Source organism: Manacus candei, unplaced genomic scaffold (genome assembly GCF_025592945.1).
Source record: "Manacus candei isolate 608988 ecotype Guabito, Panama unplaced genomic scaffold, ASM2559294v1 h1tg000014l, whole genome shotgun sequence".
Lineage (NCBI taxonomy): Eukaryota > Metazoa > Chordata > Aves > Passeriformes > Pipridae > Manacus > Manacus candei.
In genome coordinates this window covers 59,306,352-59,330,797 of record NW_026138062.1, presented here as the reverse complement: position 1 = coordinate 59,330,797, position 24,446 = coordinate 59,306,352, and the positions used below count along the sequence as shown (strand labels likewise).

The 24,446-nt window shown below is 44.9% G+C and overlaps 1 protein-coding gene across 2 annotated transcripts; it reads right to left on the bottom strand.

Annotated features, from left to right (window-relative positions):
- Positions 1–207: 207 nt before the first annotated feature.
- Positions 208–24,441, bottom strand: CCDC191 (coiled-coil domain containing 191). 2 transcript variants are annotated; one of them, XM_051778929.1, is made up of 17 exons: positions 24,375–24,438; positions 23,714–24,124; positions 22,165–22,294; positions 19,724–19,852; positions 19,010–19,188; positions 18,289–18,512; positions 17,348–17,504; positions 15,377–15,567; positions 14,394–14,643; positions 12,619–13,073; positions 12,016–12,110; positions 10,405–10,487; positions 8,879–8,980; positions 7,577–7,720; positions 6,238–6,390; positions 5,685–5,839; positions 208–4,195 (listed from the first exon to the last, which is right to left on the bottom strand). In XM_051778929.1, the coding sequence occupies exons 3-17, from the start codon at positions 22,202–22,204 to the stop codon at positions 4,063–4,065; spliced, it is 2,490 nt and encodes an 829-aa protein (XP_051634889.1). In that variant the 5' UTR covers positions 22,205–22,294; positions 23,714–24,124; positions 24,375–24,438; the 3' UTR covers positions 208–4,062. The 2 variants fall into 2 exon arrangements, with proteins under 2 accessions (XP_051634889.1, XP_051634888.1); XM_051778928.1 differs by lacking the exon at positions 23,714–24,124 and having other exon boundaries at positions 24,375–24,441.
- Positions 24,442–24,446: the final 5 nt, after the last annotated feature.

Below are 24,446 nucleotides of genomic sequence, written 5' to 3'. Positions count from 1 at the left end.
TCACCATCCTGGAAACCAGGCATATTCCCCTGTGCTAGGAATTTGAATGGGGATCTTTCATCCTATGAGCAATCCATTATCATTATCTGATCCAGAACCCCCAAAAGGAACAATCTCTTGCTTTAAACCCTTTTCTAAGCTGTATTTGGAAATGACATGGATATTCTCCATGTAGGTAGTGGGAAGAGATATAGCCTTTGATTCTGTTGGTATCTTGGGACAGCTGCTGAAAGGCAAGATGACTTTTAATGAGTAGAATCACAGGTGCCTTTGACTGTTCCAGAGCTCTGCTTTGATTTGCCTGGGTAGCATTTCTCTCTGCTGTTCAGCTGTTCCTCTTTGAAGATTACCTTATGCTTTTTGACAACAAGGACCTTGCGCTAGCAGTGAACCAGGATTTTAGTTAGGTGAGAGTGGTGTGTGCAGCAGTGTCAGACTTCTGACACCCAAGGAGTGCCCAGCTTCTTTAACTCCAGTGCTGTTAATGGGGACATGTGAAACTTCTGTTCCTCTCAGCTTTTTTCATGAGCTTTTCCTCTCATGGCTTGTCATGTTGTCCCTGCAGAGCAGGGCCATGTCTGGAGTGGCAGCTCCTGTGCTGCTGTGGCTGGTATCCATAATGCATAACAGGTCTGTAAAGATGTGGATCACACTGCAGTGGTTCATGGACCCTTCCCAGGCTAATTATTGTGTCTCGCCTCGCCTGGGGGGAGCAGAGGGAGTTAATACTTCAGGCACTGTTTCCCAGTTTGAGCTGGGCCTGGGAGACTTTGAAGAGACTGTTATACAGATTTAATAAGAACCTGTGGTCAAGCTTTTTGGGAAACTCTTTAAGAACTCTGGAGGGCAGGTGTCAGCAGAGGATGGGGAGTTTGCAATTACTTCAGGGTTCTGCATTTGCTCTTGTATCAAAGTGAAAATCCTCCCCCCTCTCCCTGTGCAGCAGAAGGAAAGTCTGGCTTTGCAGCCACCTCCCTCTCTTGCTAAGAAAAGCAAGGAGCTGACAGGCAGGAGTGTGCCTGAGCTGTGAGAGTGTGGGCTGATGACCAGCATTAAGGCATTGACATCTGTATCTATCCAAGTGCTGGAGCAGGAGGAATGCTCTGGCACAGCTGCAGGCTGAAGCGGTTTCCTTGGTCTGATATGCTCTCTTAAATCTCAACCTCCTGCTGGAGCTTCAATTTGCAAAACACTATCATTGTGCCAAGGATTTTAGTGTCCCCTGTGCAGTGTCTCAATGGCATCATCTGGCACAGCCTTCCAAGGAGGTTTGAGTTGTTTTGGCCAAGTGTGGATTGAATGGAGAAGTCAAGCGGCTTCTTATCTCTGCTTTGATAAGAAGAGATCAGCACATTCAGCGTGAATGTGCCTGATCCCTGAACAACATCTCTCTTCCATAGCTGGATCCAACTGAGGCTTCAGCTCCATGCTTGCACTGGCAGTAGGCAAGGGCAAAGGGTTGTCAAATCACAGCTCCTCCTGGATCATCTTTTGGCTTCTTGCTTCTGGAACTGTCCAACCAAGGAACATCTCACCAGGATAATCTTTCAAAGCTGCTAGGAATATAAGGAAACCCTGGAAGGTGAGAGTATTGGAGACTAAGGCCAGTTTCAAAAGTGTTGACTGTACTTCAAGTTCTTAGGGGGGAACTATGCTCTACATAAGCAGCATTACTTTCATGGATGGTGAGTGGGCACTGAAATGAGTGGGAGCTGTGGGCCTTGAGGACAAAATATGCATTGCTGGGGAAAGAATCTGCAGTTTAGAAGACTGGATGCACCCCTGAGTAGCCAATGGTTTGGGGTACCCTTTTAGCTGTGAGAGATGTAGATTCAACCCCTGCTCAGCCTGTTGCTGGAGTCAAGACCGGGCAGCATGTGGGTCCATCTACTCTACTACTCCATACTCCCTTACAGCTGCAGGTGTCTTGTCTCCAGCTCTCTGTAATGCTGCCTTCCCTCTTCCAGCTGAGGAAGGATGTGACTCTGCCTTTTGTCCTTTGGGTCACTATCCTGCCTACGCCGTGAATCTGGATGGAAGGTGGGCTGGAGACTTTCTTTGCTGTGTTTGTTGTCAAGCCTCACTAAGGAGGAAGTGAGCTTGGGAAAAGGCCACCAGTTAAATGGGAGCATAAGGGCTGGCTCAGAGGTATTCCAGGAGCTTGTTAGGCTCTACATGGCAGAGGCTTCCAAAGGGGAGGATTGTACTAAGAGAAAGTGGATTGCTGTGCTGCCACAGCGTGCTGCTGTTAGCACCAAGTGTATCTGCTGGCTGCACTGGGGCATTATTTGGGTAGCTCAGCCCCCAGCTCTGCTTCTCCCTGCCTGTTTGGCTCAGGGAGAAAAACACTACCCTTCTGCAGTGCCTGTTCTTTGCTGCAAGACGAGTTATTCAGCCCTCTCTCAGCTTGTCACTTCCTCTCACAATCTGCCTTTGAATGTAGCCAGATGGTCTGTACTCGCCCACACTCCACGCAGGCACCTTCAGCTCCCTGCACTTGGATAATGTGCTCATCTGACCTGCTGGTGGTCAGGTTTGTAAAGAGCCTTTAGGAGATGGTAAATGTTCACGTGTTGTAGAGGATGGATGTGGGAGGGAACCTGGGAGTGACAGTTGTTTTCAGACCTGCACCAAGAGCCTGCTTGACAGCCTGGTATGTGTGGGCAGGGAGGGTCTATGGCCACATCCCTGTGAGCTGTCCACGTGGACAAATTCCCAAAGCTAAAGCTCTGGAGCCTGCTGCTGCGCTTGGGCACCTGACCTATCCTATGCAGGTCATCTTTATCTGTGCTTAGTGCTGGTCTAGGTTCCTGACCCTGGACTTCTGTCTAGAGCCATTCAGCTGACTTCTGACACAGAATCTGCACCACCAGCTCAGTTGTGTTCATTTCAGATTTGGGTTTATTGGAAACTTTCAGTGCTTATGTGGGTTTTACAAATGATCTGACACAACATAACACTAAACTTGTCTTCTCTTCCTGGTGTTACTCAAGTGCTTCCTCTACTGCCAAATGCTTTTGGAGAGAGCTTTGCCTATCTTATGAGGGGGAAGTGATTCCATCTTCCTGCCCTTATGCTGTTGCTAAGACATTCTGTATCTGAATGGCACTACACTGTCTGCATTATGCTGCAGGTTAAGGTTAAGTAAGAAACCTTCCATTTTAATCATGTCAGCTTTAGCTTATATAAAAAACACATCTGCCTTTTTCCTGGATTTTTGTCTTTTTTTCTTTGAAGTACTGGATCAAGTGAAACATCCCAGACAGACTTGCACAATACACCCTGAAATACTACAGTTAAACAGTTTGGGAAGTGTTTAAATTACAAGACAATGAGGCTCATAAACTTGGAATCACCATTTGCCACCACAGTCAAAGCACTGTGCTTGTGAACTGGCCAGTGCTGCCAGCAAGGTAGTCCCTCAAAAAAGAATCCAGGTTTTAGATTATCCATATGCCATGCAATGATCTGGATCATTAGCAAATATGGTTTTCATAAGCAGCTCTTCCCTCTCCTCCTCCCATCCAAACTTTTGTGGCACAGTTAGCCAGAAACTGTGCTCTGGGTGGCCAAGTTTGCAGCAGTGATTGGGGGTCAGCTGACAGTCAGGTCTGTCTGCTCTCTGAGTGAGCTCTCACTCTATAGAGTACTGACAACAGAAATGTACCAGGTTACTGCTTAAGGAAAAAGTGCAGTTCAGTCCTGTGCTTCGTTTGGCAGAGGACTCCTGTTAGTGCCGCAGCTCTGTGTGTGGAAATGGCCTTGGCCTCAAACACACCCCGTGCTAGACTTTGGTTACCTAGGCCTCACAGCCACCAGCCAAGACACCCTTACAGAGGCTTCACATGAGGAACTTGTGGGGAATGACCCCGTGAAGTGCAAAGTGAAACTGTCAGATAAGCTTCCATATATGCTTAGTTTACAACAACAGTGACCGGCAGGGAGCTTTCTTTGGCTGTCACTTGGCAGGCCTTCTCCTTGGACTTGTGTCAGTCAGCAGGGAGATAGCATTGAACAGAACTGGTTGGTTGTCTCCCTTCCATCTCCTTTGACTCTCTTTTGTCAGGTTTGGAAGTTGGGGAGAATTTCAGCTACTCTCCTCCGTAGCTGGTTTCTCCTTTCTTCTCTCTCCCTTTCCTTTTTCATCAGCAATGGGTACTGCCTCCATGCCTTGAATGCATTCAGTATAAGTCTCCTTAAAGAAATTAGAGACAAAAGGAACAAAGTGACAATATGCAGATGTGTACAAAACACAACAGGTAATAAAAAGATGACTTCTATTTGAGGGGGAACTCCCCTGAAACAGCTGTGGGATATAGTCCTGCTGTTAGCCAGGGCTGTGACATGTTAAGCGTCTAGGTGCTGATCTCTCCATTGATATGTCAGTCGTGCTGGGGAAAAATAACACATTGCCCCTTTTCTACTCCTCTCCACCAAGAATTTTGCTCCTCCCTCCGACAGAATTCATTAGCTGCTGTTGACTTAGCACTCTGAACAGGAAAGGTGTTTCTAGAAGAATAAACAGAGCCTCTGGAAGAAGTTTCTCCAGGAAAAATACAGGCTCCTTTGGTCCAGACCAACCCTTTGGGAGTACAGGCAGCTGGGTTCCAATTCTTACCTGATTTTAATCACCCCACCAAAGATGCCCTGCCCTGGCTTCCCATATGGGTGATAGGGAATAACAGTCCTGTCTAAAGAATAGTTTGCTATGACAATGTCTGAACTGCCTTTTACCAGTGAGCAGAGGAAGAGGTAATGAGGAACAAGAGGTGATTACACTCCTAACAGGAGGTCATATGTAGAATGAACCCAGTCTCTTCCTGTGTCTGAATTTCTCCTGGTTCCTCCAGTTTGCTGGCTTGTTAATGTTAAATCATGCACCGTTTGGATCTTACTGACCCAGCAAGCTAGAACAGGTTTGCTTTACCACAGAAGAGGTGAATTTAATTTAATTTTTCTTCCAAGGTGCTGCAGATCCTGTTTGGGCTATGTACAGACACAGCTTATTCATAACTGCACGCAGCTAACATGCTTTCATAATGAGGCAGGTGAGCATGCTTCAGTTTTCTGCTGAACTTTGACAATAGCTTTTTCTTCCTGTTAAAATGCATTTTATGGGACAAGGAATGGACTGGGTGTGTCCAACTCCAGTCATGACTGGTAGAACTATCTGTTTTAGTTCTCACTGCCAAGTCAGGCTGACGACAGCACAAATTGAAAGACTCCTTAAGTAGGATTTATAGTTGATCAACTTTGGATTTGTGAACTAAATCATCTGCTGTGGACAAAACAGTACTATGTAATTCCTACACAATCATTTGGCTTGCTATAATTGTACTTAAAGATTTTCCTAAGGCAGCTTTTAGCAGAAGCTGCATGGTCAGATCTGTTAATCAGCTTAGAAAGTTTCAGCTACTTATCTGCTTTCACTGTATTCTCTTTCAGCAGATTTAAAAGTCCTGTGAAGGGTACCACTACATTTTCTTTTCCAGGCTGCATAGAAACTTAGCATAAACCTCTGCTGATGTTTGTCCATATTACAGAAGCAAAATACCAGCAGTATAGAACCTGTTTCACGTGCTCTTGGGGAACAGATTACTGACCTGTCAAAAGTAATCCCTAAAATAGTCTATTGGTATATTAAACCTAAGTAAAAAGAACTGCTGCTGAGGGTGTATGCTTACTTGTTACTGTGTTCAGTAGCAATCTTCAGCTTCTCCCATAATGTCCTTTTTTCCTCCATGATAAGATCAAGCCATGCCCGCAAGTACTTCCTCATGAGGCAGGCTGCATGGAAGGTACTCGCTCTCTCCTCCTGAGTGGAGAGATAATCCTTGTACTAGGGAAGGAGGACGACAGAGAAACAGGTAAGAATAGCTTCTTTTTTTTTTCCCTCCTCTCTCTCCCAACCTCTGACCCAATAAACAGAGACAGAGCAGTGGTGAGACTGTGGCAGTGAAGGGTCATGGGCACAGGAGAGGAGGAAAATCAGCAGGGTGAGAGAGTGCAAAGGTGGAGGAGTAGTGTGTAGGAGAAAATTCTGGGTGGGAGAGAATGATGGAGAGTGAAGAGCTGAAAGACAGTCTCTGGAGAAGGGAATATGTTGCTGGAATGGAGACAGTATAACTCAGCAAAAGTTGTACTACAGGTGTGTGAAGTGAGGAGGGTGTGGTGAGGGGAAACTGTGGCAGCAGCCAGCTCTCTTGGTATCATTTCTCCACTTTGGTGCAGGCCAACCTTTATCCAGTTCCTGAAGCCCCATCTCAGTAACATATGGGAATAGAAGTCCTCAGCCTGAGACATCTTCTCCATGAGACTCTGCTGGGTGTCCTGAAGCCAAGTCATCAGGCATTTCCTCTGCAGGCCCAAGCAGTGGTGCCTTTGTGCCACCTGAGTGAAGACAGCAGAGACAGCAGCTGGTTACTTGGACTACTGACTACGTAAGTATAAAGCTATAGAAAACCAGATGCACTAGAAAATCACCTCAGCTTTTTGGGGCCCCCAAAATGCAGATGTCTGACAGCTGGAATAACCCCTCCACACAAAGAGGGGTCAGCATAAGGAACAAATCCAGTCTATCAGGCCACTGCTGTCACTTCTAGAGAATATCCTTTTGAATTAGATGCTCAGTTTAACATATTGTAAATGGAGCAGAGGCAGGGCCTGTAGCAGTTTAGGCCAACCCTGTCCATAATGCTGACCAGCAGGGTGGACATATGGAGCAGCTTGTATCCCTCTACTTCTTCCCAGCTGGAGGCCTGTGTGCGTTTGGTGAACTACCGTGAGTACCTCCAGTTCCAGTGACTTCAATGGACGCTTGCCAGCTTAGCCCTGGGCTCTGGCTAAATCTTCAGGATATGGCTGAGTGTTAGTGTACCTCTGGTAAGGCACGTCGATCCAGTCACGTACAGAAATGTTTCATTTGCAATATTCGTGCATCAAGGTCTCAGAACTGTTCTGCACAGAAGGATATGGACAGGATAGAATAGATTGCTGGATCATCACCTGTAGTGTCCTGCCACTAGCAGTGGCCAACTCTGCACCAGCAGCAACTCCAGAGACAGGGAAAGAAAGCCCTGATGATAGGCTGGGGTCAACAACTAACTACAGTGGCTTGGTGGTGTCTTACTGATTAGCTTTGCTGTGGAGTAACAGAACTGACAGGCTCGTGTCATATAACTTCAGTTTAATTTTTTGGCCATATCACACTAACTTACCCTGTGTTATTGGCATCAAATCATATGGCAGTTAGTACTGCAGACAAGTGGAGGCTAACAAAAGATGACTTCTCAATAGATTGAAATGCTTTCCTTTCTCTGTCCTTTTGGTTCCTGTTTAATCAGCTATAAATGAGGATGCCATCCTTGTGGGACTTGATGACTTCTCATGATTATTGTCAGATGGGCTGATTTAAAGAGCTAATATAGGGCAGGGTGTGCAGGGAGAATTTTTGCTTTTTCCGTCTCTACCCGGTTTAAAAGCCTATTAAGGCTTCTGTTAAGTGCTGCATCTAGGAAGCAGCACTTTTTCTCTTCCTTCCGTGGCACCAGTCATTTCCTTTATCCTCAGCACTTACCACCAGTTTTTCCTTGGCTTGCTCCCTCAGCCTTTTCCATGGCACTATTCCCAGCTTTCTGAGCAGGACCTTCTCATAGTGATCTTCAGCTTTTTTCTGGAGCTGCTGCTCTTTCTCCAGCCTCCTCTGCTTCTCCAGTTCTTTCTGCAATACAAAAAGCAGTAGTTTTAATTCCCTCAGGATGAAGAGGATGTTAAGCAATTACAATAGATTATCATATCGGAGCTGGAGGTTCTGACCTGACAGGAAATGGGGATCTGCATCATCTTTAGGAGTGCAGACCAGAGATGACCCCATGTACTAGAACCTGTGTTTGAAAGTAAACTGTCTGGAAAATTCTCCTGGGAGATGATGGTGTTTCTGAACACTTCCTTGGGCCATGTATCAGCACTGCAGTTTGGTACTACTGTAGCAGACATGTCATCTGTGGCTACCAGGAGGGCTGATGTAGCAGGAACCTCCTTTTATGGACCTCCATCCATGTGGGGCAGGCTGATTTAGTGAATTTGGGGAGTGCAGCTTTCTGTGCTTATAAAACTAGATGGACAACGTGTCCAAAAATGATTCTGAGTTTATGCATGGACCCTACCACTTAATCTAGCCTATATTGTAGGGGAAGGATGTGGGTATTGTCTAACTGTATAATATTACTTTTGACCAATACTTAGGGATTTAGGTCAGACATTCTAAAACACTCAAACCAAGTAGAACAGTAGTTGCAGGTCAAATTCCTATAGGATTTAAAATGTGCTATTTGAGTTATTAGGACAGCTCATTCCAAGTAACAGTAATGAAATGCAGCTATTCCTAGGCTAGCCCCAATGAGAGGATGGTTCTATTCTTCAGGTGGAAAGTCACCCTTAATATAACTGTCAGGTTTGTTTACTTTTAAATTGTGTATTAGTGACTGGTATCATTGTGTACACTGGATGGGGAACACAAGTGAAAGGAGCAGTCCGAAAGCAGACTGAACATGCTGCCCCTGTGGAGGCTGATGTGGCTGTATCTCAGCACAGAATGTCCACCCGCTGGGGCCTCTAGTCCTGCTTTTCAGACAGACATTATGGTACTTTCTAGAGTGTTTGGTACACAACCCTTCCCCTAATGTTGTCAAAAAGGGGGAAGGTGGTGAGTCTGTAGAGTAGGTGCTGTGCTCTACCCTCTCTGAGTTCTGTGTGGAACTCTGCTCTACTAATGAAGACCTTCATGTTACGTTACTCTGGCTGCTGACCAAGTACTAGTGGGTAATGGCTCTTCCCTATCCCTGCTAAAGAGAGAGAAACAAGTGAGGTGTTTGGTTACCAGCTTCTGCTGCCTTCTCTCCTCTCGTCGTTTTTGCCGCAGAGCTTCCTTTTCCTCGGCCTTCTTCCTCTGTCGCGCTTCCTCTTCAGCCTTCAGCTGGGCCTTAAAATGGAGAAAGGTGAAATTTAATTTGATTCATATGACCTTTACAGTGAACACAGACCTCTACGCTTCCCTAGTATTCCTCTAGTATTGCCCAGCACCTGAAACTTCAGAAAGAAGCAGACTTTGTCACATATTAAATATGATCTGTGCTCAACAATGAACTGTGGAGGGGAGAAGGAGGGACTGTTCTTTTTACTACCTATATCTATCTACCTATATCTATCTATCTGTCCATCTATCTATCTGTCTATCTATCTTTCTACTACCTATATATATCTTTATCTTTCTTTGCCCTAAGTTATAGTATTTGTCCACTCTTCCCCTTAAAAAATGTAAACCGTACACCAAGTCATTAATTGGTAACTTGATCACTGAAGTCAGTTCTGAATCCCTGGGCTCTGTTCTCAAGTTTCATTTCTACATGCAAAGCAACATTACATGTACCCAAATATTTCTTTTCCCAAACACTGAAAATCAAAGTTGTCTTGCTTCAGTACTATCATATTTGGCACAATATTCTTCTCTGAATATTTATCTCCTCTCCTTGCAAACCACACTCTGCTCTCATTTCACAAAGCTTCTGCTCTTGGTGTACACATCAAAGGCCTAAAACCCAAACCAACCATCATGCAGGATTACCATGACTGTGCTTGCTTTCTGATCTCTACAATTGTGGCACCTGCAGCTGAGAAAACCTAACCTGAAGTTGTCTGTCCACTTTATGGTTAAAGTGTTCTGTAAGGCTCGCTTCAGCCTCCTATGTATGTGAATATATCTCTTGCTTGGAGAAAGAGGAAATGCCTGTTGGTTTAGGATCCCAGTTATAAGCTTTCTAATCCTAATGCAACTTATTAGCAATGTTTTCAGTGACACCTTAATACCCTGAAGCTAAGAAGGCTCCTTTATTGGATGTGTATCACAGAATTTGTTTATTAACTATGCAAACATTGTCAGTATCTTCTCTTTTCAACAGAGATTTGGTAGAAAGATGACTTCTACTAGAGACTGCATGTCCTCAAGCTGCACGTGACCAGACAGGAAAGGTAGGGAGGGGAAACCCGCCACTTCCAGGTCCCATCAAGTGGATCTCTGCATGCACTTTCACACTTATCATTCTCATGATAAGCTATGGTCATGGGTAGGTGTGAAAAAAGTGTTGGGGGTGGTAAGGGAGGCTGCTTCTAGAACTGCAACTTCAATATGAAGTGTCTGCTCACGAGACAGCATATTCATTGCCATATGCAAAAGCAACAATAACTACTTCTTTTGATGTGTGATGGACATCTGCTTTCTCACAAATTAAAAAACTCCTCCTTTGGATAAAGGGCTTTTTCTTGGTCGCTGACTCTGGGGTTAAGTCAGCATTTCTTGTACCTGGAATGGTGTGAAAGACACTGTATTTCATTTTCCGCTTCCCTTACCAGTTTTTCCTCTGCTTTTCTTTGTTTGGCTTCCTCTAGTTTCCTCCTCTGTTCTGCCCGCTGAATTGCTCTCTCCTCCATCCCTGCAGAAACAGAGGACATAAGGCTTAGTGAAAATAAGCTATGGGACAATGGCAGAAGTTTGGTGCACAAGGATAACCACATCACTCTACTGCCAGGCCCGCACTGCTCTGGCACTGCCCGCACAAAGGACTTGCCTTCCGCTGCCTCTTAGAGCTGGCAGTGTCATGAACAAGGAACTTATGCATGCTTATGAGATGACTCAGGACTACTGCAATTACATTCACTCCACCCTCCTTGGTTGACAGTCACAGCCATGAGGCTCAGTTATGAAATAAGCTGTGTTCAAAGAGTTTGTCCCTGTCTTTCCTGATTGAGGGCTGAGGCTCAGGGCACATGATTTAGCAGTGATTGCTATGAGGTCTCCAGGAAGCTCCAGGAAATTGCTTATTTAAAGAGCAATTTCAAGACAGAAAGCATCCTTGTCACAGTGACATAGGGATATTTGGTCCTGCTAGTGAGAAACTACTGCTTAATGCTTCTTTTGGGAGATAAATTGCAATGCAATGATCTTGCTGGCCATCAGCAAAGGTGTTACAGTGCTGATGTGACCACTCAGAACACACAGTGGAGTTGGGAACCTGTGCTTGCTTCCTCTGCAGTCACAAAGCACAGGCTGGAGAAATCGATAACTGGGGGCATCAAAGTGTTTTGAACACAATAGGTTTCCTCACAGTCTTTTCTCCTTCAGTTGTCCCAGGATCCTCTGCCAAGGAAAATCATCCAGTGGTAACTTATTCACTGAAGTGTTGGGAATCTTTAGACAAAAGCACTTGAGGGCTCTAAAAAATATGCTTACTGTCTCTAAGGTGTACAGAGTTCAGGCAAATCAGAGTGAGTGATGGCTTGGACTAGGTAGCATTGGAGCTCAACACAGTCAAAGAAAGGCAACTTCTAATGCCAAACTCAACTTCTAATACCAAACTCTGATCCCAAAACTGTTAAAATATCACAACAGTCATATTCCAGACAACCTTTAATGCTGACCCTGACAACTAGCGTTTATCATGTATGTGCTGTTCCAGGGTGGCCAGAGAAAGGGAGATATCTCACAAAAGGAAGGGATCTGGACCTCCCTCCCCAGCCTGGCTACTGTTGTCTCAGAAAACCTTGGGTAGGTACTTAATTCCCTTTGAAATCTCAACACCTCTGTCAAAGTCAGATGAAAATACCTGGTGAGTTTAAGCGTCTCTTGGATGTGTAATGAAGGGAGACTGATGGCAAAAAAACCCATAGAGCTCCTCTCTCTGGATCTTGTCACACCAGAAATGATTACAAGTGTTTGGAGTAACTGCTACAACAGTGTACTAAGTGTGGATGTAAGGGTCTTGCAGTGACCCATGTTTTACATGATGTGGGCATGAAAACAGGTCACCATCTCACAGCACTGGTCAGGCTGGGAAAGAGTGTGCTGAGTTTTACTTACATACTATCATCAACCAGCAAAGCTGAGGCAAAGGAAGAGAAACATTTTGAGACAAACTGTTGAGAAAAGCGATCAGAAATGGGTTTTGCTATCTAGAACAATACCTTTCAGTATTGGATGAGCTGAGGTCAGCTGGTTGGAGGGCCTCCTGTCTTGCATTGCTACCCCTGTGTTTTCTGGCCCATGAGAATCAGGTGAACTATGAAAGGAAAGAGTTAAGAAATTCATCAATGAAGGTGGTGAAATGATGTTTCACACCTACCACCTATGGCCTTGTAGTTTCTGTTCTCCATTTTGCTGCATTTTCATTCTGAATCCCCGATACACTTTTCTTCTGCTTGAAATGGGATTAATGATGCATCCTTGTAAAGGAACTGAGTTCCAGGGCTGCTGTATGTTCTGAAATACAGAGGATGATGTTCTCTTTTTTCCTAACTAAAATAAATCCCTGCTGCTACTATGTGTGACACTGGTGTTGCTATTTCTAAGTGGATCCTGTATGGATCACAGGGTGTCAAGCCATTGCAAAAAAGGGAGAAGGACAGAGAACTATGGCTAGCCTGATACTATCCTTAAGGTTAAAACACAGCTGAGAGGAAGAGCAGATAGCACTAGTATGACTGAAATGTACCTGGCACATTCTGGCTCAACTTGAGTGGGAATGAGACATGCTGAGTAACTGACCCTGATTTATTGAGGGCACATACCTCAAAGGGATTGTATGCTTGCATCTCGATTGCTTTTCCTCTCTGGTTTGAGAAACAGAATTGTCAATCAGCTGGGTTACAGCTGTAGTTTGTGCTGCATCTTCCTTATCTCTGCTCAGCCTCTGATTTTCCTGCAGCTTAAGGATCAGCTCTTGCTGTTTCTGAAGCTGCTGCCTCTGCTCCTCAATCAGACGTTGCTGGAAGGCGTGACGGTGCTCAAAACGGCTTCCATAAGCAGGAGATGTCTTTGGACCAAGTGCCTGAAACTGCTGGAGGACAGTAGCTACTTGATTCCTATACACAGCCTGGTCCTGGACGGTCAAGGCTGCATGTTTTACAGTAATCTCCCAGACAAATTTGTTTTTTCTGCAGAAATGAGATGTATGAACAGTATCCCAACAAGAGTGGTCTCTGGTCTGATCAAGCTCCTTCTCTATGTTGCAAGTTTCAGTTGGCTGGAAAAAAAAAAAAAAAAGGAGGAAAATTTGGCATTGATTGAAACCAAGCACTCTTCTGCCCTTACTATACAGTGGTTTTTTTAATGCAAATCTAACGAGATGCTTGAGAAGTAGGGTAATCTCAGCTATGCAATCTTTATTCAGTTCCTAGTCAGGCCAGAGGGGCCCCATTATGCACAAAATGGGAGGCTGTGGGAAAGAACTGTTAAGGAGCTCTGTGCCATTTCACTGGGAGGAAGAAATCTTGATCAGGCAAGAGCTTTGGCAGGAATATATCCTGAATATTTTGCTAGGGAGCACATCTTAGGACAGCTTATTTCTGGGGGACTAGCACACTCCTTTTTGTACTTTGTTGCCTCCACTCAGCACTTAGATGGAGAATAAAGGGACAAACAGTTGTTGAAGTGATCTACATGACTGAATGGTCCCTTTTCAAATGCAAGAGAAGTCTACACAGTGCTGCTTCCTCATGCCTCTTCTCCAGCCTTGATAAATAATACCATGAAACAGATGCACAGTGGGGAATGAGGCTGAGGCTTTTCTGACATGGTCATACTCTGAAGTGGCATCAGATATAATGTCTGCTTTCTGGTTCCTAGGTCAAACCCCAAATTCAGTCCCATTCTTCCAGCACAAATTTTATCAAAAATAAAACGGGCCTACTAGGAGAATATAAGCACTGAAGGAAATCAACTTTTGCTGACACTTAAGCAAATGAAAAGCTTCACATGAAGTATGTGTGTGTGAGCTCTCATGCTGAGATCGGGATACTGCTGTAGTACAAGTTTTAGAGACAGAAAGAAAGGTCAGGATCTGACCTGACAAATGACAATTTAAGGAAGCAACCTCTGATTCTTCTCTCCTACCTCCTTGTGATGTGCATTATCCTAAAACAGCCAGTGACAACCTTTTTTTTTTCCCCCACACATAAATGCCAGAGAGCTGCACTGGCATTAAAAAAAATTCTCTTGTTATGCAGTCAAGTTACTCTTTTTAAGTCTAAGCTGCCATCAAAGATGTAACTAATCTCTCAGTAAAAGTGATCTGGGGGTGGGATGCTCATTGCAACTCACAGTACATGAAGGGCTGTTCTCTGGCAGCACTAGAGATTATTTTTAAAACTCATCCATTGTCCTTCACATCTGCCTCTGATTTTTAGACTTCTCTCCTGAACAGTTGCAGGCAGGTATTGGGGTGTTGCCCTGGGAAAGAAGCCTTGCTCCGGGACAACGTGCTCTTTATTTTGGACTACACAAAAGAAGTACTTTGTAAGAGTTCTGCGATGCCAGCAGACAAAACTACGTGGGAAGGATTTACCTTGTCTTGCTGCAAATCTTGATGATGGATTACTTCTGCTGTCCCAGGCTGGTTAACCTCCAGTGGCCTGTGCAGACCACCCTTCCCCTGTGACACAGCCTCCAGCAGCTGTGCCATCTTTCTCTTCGTCTCCTCCCTCTTGATCTGCAGCTCCCGCTTTTCCGTCTCTGCTCGGCTCCAGCGCTGCCAGGCCACGAAGCAGCAGCGCAGGAGCCGTTGCTGGTTATGCTCTGCAGCCAGTTGGTTCTTCCTGAATGAGGAAGAGCTTGTGTTATGACAGGACTAAGGCTTCTGCCCAGGCACAAAGCCCCATAATTTCCCGAGTCTTTTTGTTGCTTAACTCTGAAGGCCCTCTGAAGCTGTACAGACTTCCTCCAAGGAACAGTGGGAGGGCAGAAAGGATGCCTGCTATTTTGAATTAAGTTTCCCTAGTTCACATTTTGCTGTTCCTATGCCAATCCTGGGCTATGGGATAGTTGCGAAAGAGGTATCGTGTTCCCTGGCCAGCATAGGGGAAGTGACAGTGTCTCACCACTGAAGCCTGCCAGACACCTGCAACAGCAAAATTTTCTCTGGATGATAGGGAATTCATCCAACAGCCTCCTTAATGAAAGGCACTATCCAAAATGATCGTTGCTATACCACTACTGAAATGGCAAATAAATATATTAATCAGGAATAAATTTGGCAACTCATATTCTCCAGAGTCCAGAGCAAGCCAGGGTGAGACTTCCAGGAAAAATACCTACAGCGAGAATGAGACACAGGCTTGTTGGAAAGGGCTAAAGCTCTTGTTTATATCTGTCCTCCTTTTCATCTGTGCCACAACGCCTCTGGCAGACTGCAGGCAATGTAGCAATTTTCTCCAAAAGCTGCTGTTTCCCTCCTGCTGGCTAACTGACAAGCTCCTTTTACAGACCCTGATCACTGCTCTGCCCAAATACTGCTGCAGTAGGAGGAATTCCACAGTATAGGGTCACTACCTGTTTTGATCTTGGAGATGAACTTCCAGTTGCTGTGTCTCCTGCTCTACTTTCTGGGCCCAGGTATAATTTCTCCAGGCTCGCAGGGCCTTCAGTTGGCATCTCCAATCAGCAAGGGCTCTGGCTTTTCCCATTTTGATTCTCTGCTCCAGAATGACTTTCAGCCAAGCAGAGAAATGTCGTTGCAGGCACTGCATGGGAGAGTTTCAGAAAACCAATGAGCAAGATACAGCCAGTCACACAAATGCTGATCCTCTCCGTCCTTCCCCTTATCTGACTTTCCTTCTTGAGATTCTTTTTGGAATCCTCACTTTCAACAATTACCTTGAGGGTAAAGAAGTAATGCAGAGCATGTGCAGGTCTTCTACAAAAAGCAGAAAGGATCTAGAAAGACATGTCATATCATGTGTCTCTGTGCTTTGGAGTGAAATGCTCTTAGTTCACCAAGTGTAAAGGAATAAAATGGGTGAGGAATATAGAATTTCTAGAGACTGGGAAGATGTTTCAAAATCTAGAAAATGTCTAAGATGCTACAGCTAAGAATGCTTCTGTGAAGTGGTGTTGCTTTTCTAAAATTTTTTTTAACTTAGACAAAAATCAAGACACTTCCTAGAGTGAATTTATGGCACGACCTCAGCTCATCCTTGTTCCAGTAGGAAGCCAAACCTTTCCCCTATTGTGTAATTAGACTCGCTGCCTTTGGGAGTGATTTACATTGTACAGAACAGCAATTTGCTATCTAATCTACCCCATAATTCTAGCCCTGTCACTGCAGACACTGTTCATTTTGATCCTCCAAGTGGATCAACTCACAGGACTCTGCTGTTCCCCTTTTGTCATAGTGCCTTGTGTTAATTGTGTTCCTCTCACTCACTGAAATCTTCAAATGGAGATTTACAAAAAGTCAGTGCATTAGCTATTCTTTCTGCTTTGGGAAAGTAATCAAAGTGTCACCATTGCTTAGCTCAGCTAAGCTGTGGCTTCTCACATTACGCCAGTCCTAAATTGTTCTGTGGTTTCATTCAGGTTTATCTTCACAGCTTAGACTGTGCTGGAGAGAGGTTGTGTACTGCTTAACAGCAGCCAAGCTCAAATCCAGCAGATGGGCTGATGGAGTGAGCCATAAGGAGAATCACCATAAAAGCTATGGGATTCTTCTATTAAAAAAAAAATCTAGATATAGATATGCAGACACTAATGATTTTGACTGCTCTATTAATTAAAAACATTATGTGATGGATAGCATTCATACCTGCACTCAGGAAATTTATTCCCTTTGCTGAGACTGCCCATATAAAATTATTCAGTGCAAGGAGATCACTCTTTAATTGCAAGTATTTGATACACCGTGTTTAACCCAGAGCTGACCATGGTATCAAAATAATGAAAGTAAAAGAAAGAGGTTCCTACTGGGAATTATTAAAAGAGCTGTTGCAATAACACAGAATATTCTACTGCACCCAGCAGGAGCGGATCCCTGAGAAACCCATTACTGCGGATGTGCTGACATGCTTCAACTGCCAGAGACACAGCTCAAAATTCACCCCAGGCTGCAGCACTGCTCCTGGAGGGCAATCTTTAAAATGCCTTTCCACGCACATAATAAATGCTTCCCCGGCCTCTTTTCTGTCACTTTACCCTTTTAATTCCTTCCTTAAGGCTCTGCTGCCTTCCCTGTACAGTCTGCCTATTCCTTGACTGCAGAACCCTTTATGTGTGACAGACACATCTTTTTCGCAACTCTAAGTGAAACGTCCCACTTGAGGCACAGGCACACTGGGGTTGGACTTCAGGATTTCTTGCTCCTGGTCCTACAAGATACTTTTTGCCCTGCTCTCCTACTTTCCCGGTATCAGGAGGTCTTGGAAAAAATAACAAATTCCACACAACCAGGGCTTTTAACTTCAGTTTTGCACATGGTAGCCGAGGGCAGGTAGTGCAGAGTCTCAGACAAAGAGAGGTGATGCTCACTCTCTGCTTACTGGTGTGAATCCTGCGCAGCAGCTCCTCAGCCTTTCTCTGTTTCTCCACTCCTTGCTCTTCTTTCCTCAGGACCAGGGGTGATGACACAGTAATGGGTACCTCCTGCATTGACAGCTTCTGAATTTTCTCTTGTCTCTTCCCCTCCCTGGAAAGTGAACAAACATACAGATCTAATGCAATTATATACAATCTAATAATCTTTTTGGCCAGTCCTAAGAGGATCATCTCTACAGCTTAGAAAGTTGCTGATTATTTAACTCAGCCTTCTTAAAAACTGACTCTGTAATGGTTTGGGGTCCCAGAGATTAAACAGTCTGAGCATTTCCAAAATATAGCAGGCAGAAGAAAATAGTAAAGCATTTCAGTAAAGATTTCACTACAGCACTTATATGAGAAGGTTTAGGATCTCAGGGCTGCCTAAGTAAATAAATGGCATCCCTAAAACTAACATCTCTGTGACAATCCAAGCTCAGCAGAAGGAAAAAAATTGTCTCTGCAGAATTCTCAGCCAAGAATGCTCTTTATTCTCTCATAGCAGAGGAAGCATTGCAAGTGCTAGACTTTCAACAGACTATTTTTTTTTCTTTTTTTCTGTGTACTGGCTTCCATGCTGCATTAGACACTAACAAGGCTGGATGTGGCCACGGAGTTGATGGAGAGAATCTTTGGTGGTGCAAACACACTCCTGCTTTGTGATTCAGTGCACATACTGATAATGGCTGAGGGGAGGATAACAGTATCTTTAGCCCATCTTCCCACTGCGATAAACTCTGCTAATGATGTTGGTAACAAAGGACTAAAAGGTTTTGAGATGGGTTTTTGACAAGAGAAATAACAGCTGTTTCTTTAGTACCACCACCACTCTTATATTTAACAAAAGGAGCTGATAAGTGTTCTTCATTCTTTCCCTGCCTCCCTCTCCGTCTTACATTCTCCGTGCTTCTGCCACAGTGAGCCTCTTCTCAGCCATTTCCTTTCGCAGCTTCACCATTTCCCTCTGGATCTCCTCCTCCTCCTTCTTGGCCTTCAGGGCCTTCCTTCTATCCTCCTCCTGTGCTCGGAGCTTGGCCTCAGACAGAATTGCTTTCTTCAGGGACTCTTCTTGTCTCTGAAGCTCTAATGCCTTCTGACGCCTCATTCGGTTTTCCTTCACCTGGGAAGGAGGAAATCGACAAAAAAACCCAGGAAAGGCTGAAGAATTTGAGGTTCATTGTACACTGACAGGGTGGGTCACAATCCACCTTTCACATGAAGCAAGCAACCCTATCCGTAGCTGGCACTGACTGGAGAGATACTGCTCTCAGACTAGAAAACAATCCATTCCAGAGAGTAACATTAAACCAGTATTACTTGATGGAAGCAAACTCAGAACTAACTGCTGTGGCAGCTTTTTTTGTCAGTAAGGAAGGGGGTAACCTGAACAGACGTAGTAGAAGATGACTGTGTAAGCTACTGTTGAATGGCTAATATGCCCATGGAAATGCAGTAATGTTTCAGCTGAACTGTGGAAGAGTATCCTTGGGTATTTGCCTCCAAGTCAGAGATTATTGCAGCCTGGGAGAGAATAGTGGGCAGGTATCACTGAGCATTTACTCTAATCCTGTAACCCTCCATCTTATTCCTTTTAACTGCGCTGCCTTGCCTGCTCACCTGCTTGTGTCTGAGCTCCATGATTATTCGTGGATCTGCAAGTTTTTGTTTTTCTTTGATGTCTTCAAGTCTAAGATGTTTCATTATCCCACAGTTCACATCTTCACTCTGCAAAAGATGCTGTAGGTATTTCTGGACAGAAGAACTTTCCATTTCATCTTCCAGATAGCTGCACAAGTCTGAAATGAGAAGTTCAGATTATCTCAGGCTAGTCTGAAATGAATAAACCCCTCTGTGTCAGATCACAAAGCCTAATGTAATTAAAGGGATCACTTCCCCAGACTGTGAATGCATTTCTGATGAACACAGACACACTGACTGCACTCCATTTATCTCCAGTCATAATCAGTCTCCCATTGAACAGGCTAGAGCAGTAACAATGTTTCATTCAATTTTCACTGCCTTGCCTCTGAGGATCTCAAACGGCTGTATAAACTTGACAGGCCTCAAAAATACCCTTTCAAAAAAGAAAAAAAAAATTCTTTTACAAAGGGAGACATTGAATGTTTATGAGGTGCAATTGTGCAGCCTTACAGCAAGCTGCCGTAATAACTGGGGGAGAAAAATCACCACATCTAATCTTGTTTCTACCGAGTCCACTATCCTGGCCTCAAAACAACTATTAGCTCTCAGTGTGACAAGCCAGGAGACTCGGCCCCCCTCCCCAGCACATCCTCAGAGAGGAAATCAGGAACTGCTTTGCAGTGCTCTCACCATCAAACTGCTCAGACTTTGGAGGGGCTGCAGAAGTCACTTCCAGAAGGACAGAGTCAACTTCATCTTCTCCATCACTCAGATCCAGTTGCAGTTTGGACTTCATCCAGTTCCTGAGCAGCTCTTGGGCTATCATGAAGGAAGACACTGATGACTTCACTTGCTTAAAAAATATATGGATAAGTGTAAGCTAGCAAGACTCTGTCTCTGGAATAGTTATATAACATGTTGGGAATAACTTAAAGCTGATCTGCAACAGAAAATGAAATAAGGCTAATAGTTCTGCTCTCATCTTGATCTGTAAAAGAACAGGAAGAGAAGGCGGCAAACTTTCTGCCTGTCACGCACGTCACATATGAACTCTTCTCCACTTCATTTTCCCTACAAGATTCTGTGGACATTTAGATCACTCATGTGATTATTATAGCATTTATCAAGGAGATGGGATTCACATGAGGTAATTCATAACTCAGATAGCTTTCAGATGTTTTACCACTGCACTCACAGACACTTAGATCTATTTTCCACATGTACAACCATGGTTGCCATATGTTAAATACAAAAGAACCACTGTTTGGACAAACATTTGCTTCATGTGTACAAGTTAACCTTTGCAAGTACCACAGCTCGAGGAGCAACTGGTGAGTCTAGATTACAAATCTGTCAGGTGGCAAGCTTCACCTGGGACTACCTGTACTCAGAATTAAGACTGCCACTACAGGAGTGCACCCATGATGGATGTGGTACTCCTCAGTGAGCTCAAATACCTAACAAACAACTGGGTATAAAATTCTTCTATGGACTACTTGCATCTTTCCACTCTTCTGTGGGAAAACACAATATTCCTTTTTCAGAGTTTCTACTCAAAAGCAAGGACAGCTGCCTGTCTGCTGCCTCAACAAACCACCTGGCCTTGCTGCATGGGTGGCCAAACTGCTCCTGAAGCAGACCACAGGGCTGTAAACTCAGGAGCAGCCCCCCAAGAAGTGGAGCCATCCTGAGCTATCCACGTGGTGAGGATGGGCAAAGAGCCGGGATCAGCAGCCACTAGAGTGCGAGTCATTCCCTGTAAAGGCACACAGTCAACAGACAGGAGGAAGCAGCTGCTCCAAATCTCCAGTTCTAATGCAAAGTGAAGATGCTCCCTGGTATTTCTAAGGTAATAAAGCCTTTTTCACATTTTCTTAAAAAAGGATGGGATTTTTTAAGAAAACATAAATCTAATGTTTATTGTACTTCAAATCACCTTTATTATCTCTCAGGCCAGCTCATGAACAGGGAAATATATCTGATAACAGAAAGAAGAGAGAAAAACTACTTGTCACTTGGGGAAGGGTTACTCTTTTGACTAGGATTTGTGATCTTATCGTAACTGGAGTAAAGGGGTTCTGGTACTCTTCTTATTGATACCTTTCTTTGCTAAGTGGGCTATGTGTAGGTTAATACCATTAAGTATTCTAATAACATATTCCAGAGAAAAGAATTTCAGTTGAGCTAGGAACAATCCTGAGGGATTGGTAGCTATAAAAAGGAAAACCCTAGCAGAGAAGGACAAACAAAAATAAAAAACATGAGGAAAGCAAGCAACCTTTCCACCAAAGGAAAAGACAAAGCTTTTCACCAAAGCAAAGACTTCTGGAGCACCTTTGGAGCCACTGTGCTGTATAATGCATTCAGACAGTGCACTGTGAATAGACAGGTGTATGCTGTGCTATTAGCTGATACCTTGATGATTACAAGTGAAAAAGCTGAGTTCCTGTATGGAAGTGGATGCTCTTAAGATGTGTCAGTGTTCTGTTCCTTAAGGCTTTTTTGACTCTAAAAAGAATGGTTAACTCAGTTTTTAAAATCCTGTCTCCTATCAGCATTTTACACTGCAGACATACTTCTGGCACTGATGGAAGATAATTTCCCTCCTTTTTGCTTCTTAAATCTACCACAGCTTTATTTTAAAACTTCGGGTTGCGGCTGCAGGCATTACAAAAGGCATATTTAGCTAATTAGTGAGGAAAATGTTGCATGGGAATCAAAGCAAAACCACACAATTATTTATAGATGTGAAAGTTACACAGAGCAACTCCATTTCCACATCTGGCCTGGTACCAAAAATATGTCAGGTTATTTCACATGGTTTCCTACAGCCCACTAACTTGTATTTGACCATACAGTGTGTCTTCAAGGGCAGAATTTATCCCTGTCTTGACCTGATAACTCCAAGAGACAGAGAGCTGATCCTTCTCTTAGGTATGCTATTTAAGATCTACCTTGAACTCCAGGAACTGATCCTTCTTATGCCTTTCTCCATTAGATGAAAGACATCCTACTAGGAATGGTTTGTTATGATCTCAAGCTTTGCAAGAGCCTGTTCAGACCAGAACCGCAAGGCTGGATCAAGAACAGTTCATTTTAGACAGCTTGTGGCAAGCGGAATTTTAGCTCACCTTCCTCACAGGCCTCATCATGATCTTGCAGCTGTTCCATGGTTTCCAAACTTGTTACAGGACCCCAAGGCCCCTGTGGATAGCTTGACTTTTGATGGGAAAAAGTTTCAGAGACAGCTTAGTCCACTCTCTTTAAACTGAAGAAAGGAAAACATTTCTAAGTATTGCTGCAGATTAATTTTGACATTTCCCATATCCATGTTTCTCCTCCAGAGATAGCAAACATTAGTGGGAATGTAACACAAGATAGCACAGCTGTTATAGATTTCTTTTGAAACACGTTTTTCTGATTGCTCGATTGACTGGATAAATTTGACTTAGAAGTCATTAAGCAATAAACACTCATTTGGCAATTAGTGTCAATCACAGAGGTTGGAGAACATGCAGGGAGAATGCAAACACCTCCCTTTGGTGGTGTTTGGATGGAGACTTGCTGAGCTAGTGCCCAGCAACCAGCAACTATGAAATTTGATACCAGCTTTTTGTCATAGCCAGGCTGGTCACTGTACTCTGAGAGACTGTCCAATATTCATCTCTCTGAGATGTAAATGGTCCTGACGTGTCACTGTGTTTTCACATGCAACACCTGTACCCCGGACAGTCTGTACTTCTGCATAACTCCTTCCCTTTGTGTGGCTGCCAAAGGCCTGGGATGCTGCCTGAGGAGGCAGATGCACACTCATACCTGCCATAAGAAGCAGGTTGAGGGTGGGAGCATGGGTGTGCTGAAGAAAGCAAAACAAAGGGAAGTTCACCCTAGAATTCTCTTTCTTTGATGTCAGGTGGTTGTAGATGCAGGAGATGATGCTTTAGGGTAAATCTCTTGTATTACTTGCCCGTACAACCTGCGGTACTGCTCGACAGCAAGTTTTGTGTGTTGACCCATGAGTTTTTTGCGTAGCAACGAGATACCTTACTCTTCATAGAGTTTGGGTTGGAAGGGACCTTTAAAGGTCATCTAGTCCAACCTCCCCACCGTGGGCAGGGACATCTTTGATAACACCAAGTTGGATGGGAGTGTTGCTCTACTCGAGGGTAGAAAGGCTCTGCAAAGGGGTCTGGACAGGCTAGATCGATGGGCTGAGGCCAGTGGTATGAAGTCAACATGGCCAAATGCTGGTTCCTGCCCTTGGGTCACAACCACCCTAGACATTGCTACAGGCTTGGGGCAGAGTGGTTGAAAAGCAGCCCAGTGAAAAAGGCCCTGGGGGTGCTGCTTGAGAGATGGCTGAACAAGAGCCAGCAGTGTGCCCAGGTGGCCAAGAAGGCCAATGGCATCCTGGCCTCTATCAGAAATAATGTGGGCAGCAGGACCAGGGCAGTGAATGTCCCTCTGTATTCAGCTCTGGGGAAGCCACATCCCTAGTCCTGTGGCCCAGTTCTGGGCCCCTCCATTCAGGAAAGGCATTGAGGTGCTGGAGCATATCCAGGGCAACAAGGCTGATGAGGGTCTGGAGGCTAAGCCCTATGAGGAGCATCTGAAGGAGCTGAGATTGTTTAGCCTGGAGAAAAGGAGGCTCAGGGGAACCTCATCACTCTCTACAACTACCTGAAAGGAGGTTGTAGCCAGTTGGGGTCGGCCTCTTCTCCCAGGAAACAAATGACAGGATAAGGGGGAACAGCCTCAAGTTGTGTTATGGGAGATTTAGATTGGATATGAGGAAAAATCTCTTCACTGAAAGGCAGGAACAGGCAGTGGAACAGGCTGCCCAGGGAAGTGCTTGAGTCACCATCTCTGAAAGAGTTCAAAAACCGTGTGGATGTGGCATTTGGGGTGAACACGGAGGTGCTGGGTTAACGGTTGGACTTGATGATCTTAGAGGTCTTTTCCAACATTAATGACTCTGTGATCTTCAACCACCTCGGGCTGCTCAGAGTCCCTTCCAACCCGACTCTGAATGTTACCGCGCAAGTTACCCCACCTCGACACCACCACTGTTCCACGCTACCAGACCCAAACCTAGGCAGGAGGATAAGAAACACAACAGCGTTCCAACCGCCCGTCTCCCTTCCTGAACCCCAGTTTAAACGCTGCCAACTTTGGCGCCGTTCGCTCGAGCCCTGCGCGGATTTACCCACACCCCCCCCGCCCCCCCGCGCAACCCCCCCGCCGGCAAACCGCACGGCCGCTGCTTGGGACACCCAGACCCTGCCGTGATGCCAGGGGACCATCCCGGCCCCGGCGCTGCCCCCGAGCCGTGCCCCGTTACCTCCGGGCGGCGCCGCCAGCGGAGCAGCGGCAGCCGCTGCCCGGCCATGGCAACGGAAGGGCGGCGCCGGCG

What these genes read in the sequence shown, in the direction of transcription:
- CCDC191 (XM_051778928.1), bottom strand. Translation starts at nt 22,204, where the DNA reads ATGGAACAGCTGCAAGATCATGATGAGGCCTGTGAGGAAG. An exon ending in TGATGAGGCCTGTGAGGAAG is followed by an intron (nt 19,853 to 22,164) that starts GTGAGCTAAAAT and finishes CCTTCATGATAG; the next exon opens with CCCAAGAGCTGCTCAGGAAC. An exon ending in AAGATTTGCAGCAAGACAAG is followed by an intron (nt 13,074 to 14,393) that starts GTAAATCCTTCC and finishes TTTTTTTTCCAG; the next exon opens with CCAACTGAAACTTGCAACAT.